This window comes from Olea europaea, chromosome 18 (genome assembly GCF_002742605.1).
Source record: "Olea europaea var. sylvestris chromosome 18, O_europaea_v1, whole genome shotgun sequence".
NCBI classification, from domain to species: Eukaryota; Viridiplantae; Streptophyta; class Magnoliopsida; order Lamiales; family Oleaceae; genus Olea; species Olea europaea.
In genome coordinates this window covers 9,655,066-9,663,582 of record NC_036254.1, presented here as the reverse complement: position 1 = coordinate 9,663,582, position 8,517 = coordinate 9,655,066, and the positions used below count along the sequence as shown (strand labels likewise).

Below are 8,517 nucleotides of genomic sequence, written 5' to 3'. Positions count from 1 at the left end.
GTAATTGATTGGATAATATTGATGGAAAGATTATAGTTTCACGGTAAACGAAAAAGTTTAGTTTTATCATACCACGTTACATTTTCGTCACATATATTGTTTTGATATATTGTTAGATATCAATTAGGGACGACGGATGTAAATTATTGATAAATTAAAAAGGTGTATTTTAATTTATCGATTTTGTTTAGATCAAACTAATAATTCACATCGTTCGATATTGTGATTGGAAACTTGATGAGTCATACACAAGAGGAAAACTAGAAGATTGAGATTTATCAATTAATTAATTGACAAGTGTTGGACAACTAAATAATTAGGTTGCTTGTTAATATGTCCGAATTCATTAATTAGATTAATTAATTCGTGGACAAAATTAATCAATTGGATTAATTAAATATTGGATCGGGTTAAATTTAAGAGACGGGCCAAGCCCACTTGAACTTATATTAATAGGCTATTAAGGGTTTGAAAATTTATATGAAAACACAATTCATATTCTTGCTAGTACAAGAAAAGAAAACTCTAGTTCTTTCAATCTTATTCTTGTGTGGATTTCTATTGGAGTCTGAACAACTGGATACCTGTGAATTGTAGATCAGAGATGTTCTCTTTCCTTCTTGCCTTCCTATTTTCGGCTTTCAAGTTGTAGACAGTCCTTGAAGGAATTCATCAAATGTATAATTCTTTATCACAATTTCTCTCTAAACACAAAGAAGATCTTTGGCAGAAATTTATTTTATTTTTTGCTGTGTATGATTAAGTAAATTCCCAACATCGATTTCATATTTGAATTTTAATTCAAAATTTTTGCTTAAAATTTTTATAAATTTGTTCAATAATACATAAAAATATATCTAGAGATGTTAAAATAAGTCGAAATAAAATTTAACAATTAAAAAAGTAAACTAAACTAATGAAACTGAAATTAAGTATACATAAAAGTGCAAATGTACTTATTGATTCATAATAATGTATTAGCTTCTAATGAATATTCACGATATCTTTGTGTTATGTTTTTGAATAAGTTTTTGACGTTTTAGTGATGAAGAAGACGAAAAATGAAAGGGTCATCAGTTTTAAATTTGAATTGGGATGAGTTATTTTTCTTTTTTAATTGGATTTTAATGTCATATTATCCTTGGCTTATATTAGTAAAAGTGGTTATATACACACCACATTTTTAAAAAAAAATATAAATATACCATATTTTAATTACATTAGAGGTCATTAACCTTCATTCATTATAACACTTATATCTTTCAAGTTTTTTCTTCACATTCTTATTTTTAACTTTTTATTGATCAGAAAATTTTGTCCTTAATCATATTTTTGTTCAAAAATATTGTTAACATACTTTAAAATGAGGATCAAATATTAATATGATTTTCATATTATTATTTGTTTTGCTTATTTAAAATATAAAGAAAAAATAAGTCTTTATTCTACATCCCTTTAAATAAAGCCAAAACATGTTTATTGATATAAAAAAAAACCACAGCATATTAGTTTTACAATTATTTTATACAATAATTTAACACGTCAATTATAAAAGAAATTGAAGAAAAATTTCGAGTTCAGGAGAATAAGAATGTAACGAAAAAATGTTTGAGACATGAATATTATAATTTGTAAAAGTTTTGGACCTTTCATACAATTAAAATGTATTCTAATTAATTATTAAAAATTGTTGTATGAATACATTTAGCCTTTTAGTATATATAAACTTTAGAAATTGTATTTTTTTGTCTTTTTATATAAAAGATGCATTTATCACTTATGCATAATAAGTTAGGCTTATCCCCTAAATCATTTGAAGGTCCTGTTTCATAGCCATTTTTTTAAAAATGAGAATGAAAAATATAATTATACTGGGACACATACAAGAGATACAAAATTAAATATGGTTAATTAATGTGATGGATAACGATCATATTTTTCATTTTTATGGCTGAAAAAATGGGAATCAAACGAGAACTAAGTTAAACTTCACCTATTTGAAAAAACAAATAATATAAAATATTACCCAAAAAATGTAAATTGACCCTAAAGTCAAACATTACAAATATTTTTAAAAGAATAGAAAATAATATTTCCAATACTATAAAATATATACACACTAGGGGCACCATTTCCATTCTTTTATAAAGCACATAAGATATTACATGCTTAGAAGAAAACAAAGAGAAATCCAAAAAGAGTAAAAGCAAAAGAGATTTGACAAACGAAACAAAACCAAACGAAAATGGGAAAAAGTCAGGCAAATTCTTATCCTCTTCTAAAAGAGATACCTAATAATCGCATTAGACTCTCGTCCACAATTTATTGGCAACGTGTCAACATCTGCCCTATCTTATTCCCATGTGTTTCAACGGTTCTGATTGACCCACATAACTTTAGCAGTACCACACGTACTGGGCCATTTCTCGTCTCAAACACATGATATAGACACACTTCTTCACCTGGATAAAGCTAGCCGGATCTCTTCCGCCAATAAATTAGGGGCACTAAGGTGGGGCAAATGGCCCTCAACATCCAAAATATGCACCGTGCTCCGCCCTCCGAGGTGGTTCTTCAGATAAGTCGCAACTGACATCGGCACCGACACATCCCTAGCTGTTTGAATTATGGAACATGGCACCTTGACTAGGCCTAATACACCCCTTAAATCACTATTAAAAACAACTCTTGATACATAAAGTGTTATGTCTGGCCTCATGTTAAATAACGTCCGACTAAATTCCCTCACTGCCGCCGGCACGTCGGCTCCCACCGCTAGCGGAGCGAACCCATTTACCCATGCGTCATAATTTGCCTCCATCGCCGAGAACACACTCTCAATTTCTCCTTCTTCGATGCCACCATGGTAGTCTCTATCATTCAAGAATCTGGAAATAAATTTTCAATATTGATTAGTAATCTTCGTTAAAAAAAGAAACTCATTTGTGCGATCGGATGATTGAGAATAAGATACGTCAAATGGATCAGATATAGGAGTGTTGTTTTGCTAAAAAATCGAGCAATTTCTTGAATATCTCAAATGCGAATAATCACTAGAATAGTTTCGATTAAAACATAACTTTGAGTAGTTTTTAAGCAAATCAATGAACTTTAGTGAATACTCATTAAATATATTGACAAGATGCTTTCCACTTTATTGGCACTTTGAACAACAAAAGGCACAAAGATTCCCATTTCTGGGCTGGTCTAAACACAAAGTAAAATTGTTACTTTTGTCTGTCCAAGTATTTCAAGATGCAGCAAAATTATTGGATAAATTACCTCGGAGAAGCACCTATGAGGATGAGTTTGGTGAAGAGCTCTGGTCGCCGAATAGAGGCCAAAATTCCGATCATGGCAGAGACAGAGTGACCAACATAAGCACAGCGCTCGACACCAAGAGCATCGAGGATATGCAGAAGGTCATCAACATAGGCATCGAGAGTGGTGTAACGACGAAAATTGAAGCTATCAGGGTTAACACTGCCCGCACACACAAGGTCATAGAGGACAACCCGATAATCACGCAAGAAAAATGGTAGAATGTGCTTCCATGCGGACTGATCCGTGCCGAAGCCATGAGCTAGGACAAGGATTTTCTTGCCAGAGCCCTCCACTTGCACGTTCAAGGCTTCTAATAGACTCTGGCCCATAATCTTCTAGATTTGAAAATGATGAATATGAGGGAAAAGATTTGGTGGGTTTCGGTAAAGACTTTAGAGAGCGGAAATGTTTGTATGAATTTTGTTTTGTGTGAGTGGATATTTTTCACATATATTAGTGTAGTGTATGTTTGGTCTGCTATTTATATAGCTACGTAGAAAGTATATCTACGTTGGTAGTATTTGCTAAGGTGACTTGGGATGTCTAGTTTGAGAAGGTGACAGCTGAATCTCCAGTGTGTATTGGTGCTAACCACAGTGATATAGTGCATTGGGTCATTTGACCACCCAACACCACCCCACCCCAACCCACAAAAAAGAAAAAAAAAAAAAAAAAAAAAAATTTTTGGCTACAATTTTGCTAGATACAGGAATTTTCCAATTCACAAGTTTACTATGCCAAAAATGAGTCTCAAACAGAGGCTAGAAATCTAGAGCGTAAATTTTCACCTGAAAGTTGATATGTGATATCGCTTCGACTATATTTCATCTCTTTGACTTCTTTCCTCATCCGATTAGCTCCTAAAACTTCGAATTGTCATTCTGTTGCCTGTCTCATCTATGGTCTATTTGTAACTCGGTCCCTGAACTTTAAATTGTTTTCATTTTGGTCATTTTTTGCTCTTTTCTCCTAACTTTCATGATTTCCATCCAATTGCAACCTAAATCAAAATATAAAGGTACTCAGTAAATTTAGGTATCAATTAATCACAAAAGTAAAAAGTACTAATGGATGAAAAATATGAAATTTCTTGTCTTATCAATATAAGAAATGGGATCTCAACCCACATGGAGTCAAGTATGGATTTCATAAGTTTATGCGAGTGGGTTATAAATTTCAACGTAATATATTTAATAAAAGACCATGTTAAATTAATTGATGCATTTTACATATTATTCTTTTATTTTTCGTTATTTATATTTATGGAATCATGAATAATAGTTAAGTATTTAAAAGGCATACTAGATGCCAACAACCAAATCAAGTCTTCTTGATTGGCACAACCTGAGAATTGTTCTCAGATATGAGAAAATTGGTTATGTTTTCAAGTAACCTTTTCCAGAGACACCTGCTAATGACTTGACTAAGGAATAGGTGGCTGCTATAATAACATAGTGATGATGACAATACTGTGACTTGTGTGATGCTTGCATTATATCACTCGAATGATAAAAGCAACATGAGGGTATAGATGATAATTTTTGATTTTTATCTCAAAGAGTTGTATGATGAATAATCATTTGTAGAAGGATATGAGACTTCTAAAAACTATACTGGTGCAAAATGACATAAGCATCTTTAGTCAGTGCTCATGTACTAAAGATGAATTACATTGTGAAATTATTTTAATTGAGCTTAGCCATGAACCATGAACAAAGTATTGACTTGATTCTACAATCTTTGCCAAAGAGTTATTCATAGCTAATTGTGAATTTAAAGATGAATAAACTCGAGTGATTACTTCCTAAGTTACTTAATATGCTTAAGATTGTTAAGCCCAATATCAAAGTATGTAGTGGGCAAGCTATTGATTCATCTAAGGATACTAGGACAAAGTTTAAAAGGACTTTGACAAAGCGTCCAAGGTGGCTAAAATAGTTAAAGTGGAAAAGGACAATAAAAAATCTAATGACGCTTGTTATCATACTGGAATGCTGCAAGGCTTATATATACTTCATTAGCTTCTAGGGTATTAAAGACCAGATATAATTTCATATTTGTATAAATATGCATAAACTAAATAGAAGTAGACCACTGCAAAATAGAGAAGTTGACCTGCACGTTAAAAATGAACAAATGTTGTTATATTGCTTATAGAAGCATATTTCTTATTGTTGCCTTTAGGCTAACTATTAGAATTAGAGAAATGTTATTTTGTTCTCACCATTACCAAGACCATTATTTAAGTTCCATGTTTGGACATGAATTATTTCAATGTTAAGGACAATTGTTGTTCATTTTTATCTTGATAAAATCTTAATGGCTATGATAAATTATAAAATGACATTTATATTTTAAATATTGAGTGTCCTATAATGAGTATAGAATTTGAAAAGCATAAAAATGATAATTTGAATAACACATATGTCCGGCATTGCAGATTATGTCACATAAATGAAAATGTAATTCAAAATTACATAGAGATGTATACTTGGGTCAAATGATTTTGAATCTAAGCATGATGATCAAATCCCTTTTTACTTGAAAAGGTGAAAAATTTGCACAGTTACTGGGTCTAATACACAATGATGTATGTGGACCCATGTCAATTAATGCTAGATGAGGTCTCTATTATTTCATCATATTTACTAAAATAGTGATATATATTTGATGAAACTCAAGCATAGAACTCTTGAAAAGCTGAAAGGATTCAAGTTAGAAATAGAGAAATAAGTAGGTAAATGTATTATCACATTAAGACCTGATTGAGGTGGAAAGTATTTAAAAGTGAGAATTTTAGATTATCTATAAGAGAATGAGCTCCTCTCGTAGTTGAATCCACTACATACTCCAAAACATAAAGGTGTATATGAAAAGAGGAATCGTAGATTATAAGATATAGTGGGATAAATAACTAGCCATGCAAACCTCCCAAAATCATTTTGGGATAATGCATTGATTGCCATGTGTTATATAGTAAATCTTATCTCATCTAAGTTGTCGATACAACTTCATACGAGTTATGGAAAGGAAGAAGATCTAAGTTGTCCCATATTAAAGGTTGGGAGCGCTTATGTGAAGTGCACTAATAAGACAAACTTGAAGCTAAATTCGAAAAGCGCATATTCATGGGATATCCAAAAGAAGCAATTGGAAATAAAACCTATAATCCAATTTCCAATTGAGAAGAAGGTATCCTTCGTAAAACATGTCATATTCCTAGAGAAAGAATTTATTCTAAAAGAGGATAGAACAGAATAAATCATGAAGGAGTTCAAGAATCTACAGATATAGTTAACCAAGTAGATGAACCTAAGTTCGATCCCACACTTGCTGAGAGACATGATCTTGCTCAGGTAGTAGAGACTTCTAAAGATACGTAAGCTCCAAATAATCTTGTAGGATCATTCAACCTCCTAGAAGGTATGAAGCTATGATTACTAATCCAAAATTACTAATCGAACACATGGATGGAAATATCCATACATACAAGAGAAACATTAGCAGTAAAAAGATTATAAACAAAGGTAAGGAATTGACTTTGATGAAATCTTCTAGCCTATAGCCATGATAAAGTCCATTTGAAATTTGCTTGTAATAGTTACATACCATGACTATGAATTATAGCAAAACGATGTTAAAACTACATTCTTTAACAGGAACTTTCGAGAGGAAGTGTACAGGACATAACCCGAAGGTTTTGAATTCAAGGAATCTAACAAGGTATGCAAGCTTGATCGATCCACTTAAGAATTAAAGCAAACATCTAGAAGCTGTGATGAGACAATTAGAAGGTTCGATATTAAAAATGAAGATCAATTGTATGTTTACAAGAAGATAATAGGAGCATCGTCGTATTCCTAATATAATATGTAGATGACATACTATTAATAGGATATGACGTCTCTATATTTCAATCGTTGAAATTGTAATTGTTAAAGGATATCTTCATTAAGGATACGGGAAGAACAACTTGATCTATAGAGATAGATATAAAATCTTGAGAATAATTTATATAGAAAAAATGAACTGAGAGTTCATAAATATGCTGATACTAACTTTTACTCAGATTAGAATGATAGCAAATTTTAATCAAGATATGGTTTACTCGTAATAATTGAGTGGTTAGTTGGAAATGTCTCAAACATTAAACAACTTTTAATTCAATAACAAAAATCTAATACACTATTGTTTTAGAAGTAGCAAAGAGTTGCACTATGGATTATGAAGTTCATTAATGAATTTGGAGTAATTCTTAACATTATTGATCACTCACCTTTGTATTGTGATAAAATTGAGTAATTGTGCAGGTTAAGGAACTAAGATTTCATCAATAATCTAAACATGTATTAAGGCAATATCATTTCATTAAAGAAATAATACAAAGAAATGACATAAAGAAAGAACGAATTCTCACAATTGATAATATTGCAAATCCATTGACAAAGAGTTGTCACATCCTAAACATGATTGTTAGGTAGATTTTTATGACAATTATATACACAAGTGATTTTATCTAGCACAAGTGGAGTTTATAAGTTTTATGCCCTAAGTCGAATTAACTTTGGACATAAACAATTTTAATACATAATTGATGCATTTCATTTATTACAAGTCTATTATTTAATTTATTATATTAATAAATTAAACAATAGAATCAGTAGATTCAAGTCTTGGTAATATGTTAATCACAAAAAGTTATATTTACAAGATACAAATTATATATTACTGAATCTTAAATCATTTGTGGTCGCAAGTAATAAGGAGATACGAATATCATTGTTACGAATATGCCATTATGTATGTCATTTCATATTTATAAAGTAAGTAGCTAATCTCACAAGTTACGTAGATATTTTATTATAGAACAAAATTTGAAAACCTAATGGATAGATTCCACATGGATAACTATCTGAATGTCAATGGTTAATCTATAAATTGGTTCTTCGACACGAGGTTATCATAGTGCCTTATATGAGAACAATTATACTTTGGTGATATTGGATGTTGTTCAGCTAATGGTTGTTCGACGACCTCATTCGGGTATGTGAAGAATTATATGAAGGTTGTGAATGATCAATAGAGAATTTGTCACTCTTAGATAGTAAGAGATTATGATCTATATTTCATTCAGTTAAGTTGATAATGAGATCATTGGCCAAGACGTACTCATAGATCGAAAAAGAGTTTTCG

At 31.0% G+C, this 8,517-nt stretch overlaps 1 protein-coding gene across 1 annotated transcript; it reads right to left on the bottom strand.

Moving 5' to 3' along the window:
- Positions 1–2,121: 2,121 nt before the first annotated feature.
- Positions 2,122–3,775, bottom strand: LOC111367411 (probable strigolactone esterase DAD2). The gene is made up of 2 exons (XM_022988264.1): positions 3,283–3,775; positions 2,122–2,888 (listed from the first exon to the last, which is right to left on the bottom strand). Exons 1-2 carry the CDS (start codon positions 3,651–3,653, stop codon positions 2,459–2,461), a joined length of 801 nt encoding a protein of 266 aa, XP_022844032.1. The 5' UTR covers positions 3,654–3,775; the 3' UTR covers positions 2,122–2,458.
- Positions 3,776–8,517: the final 4,742 nt, after the last annotated feature.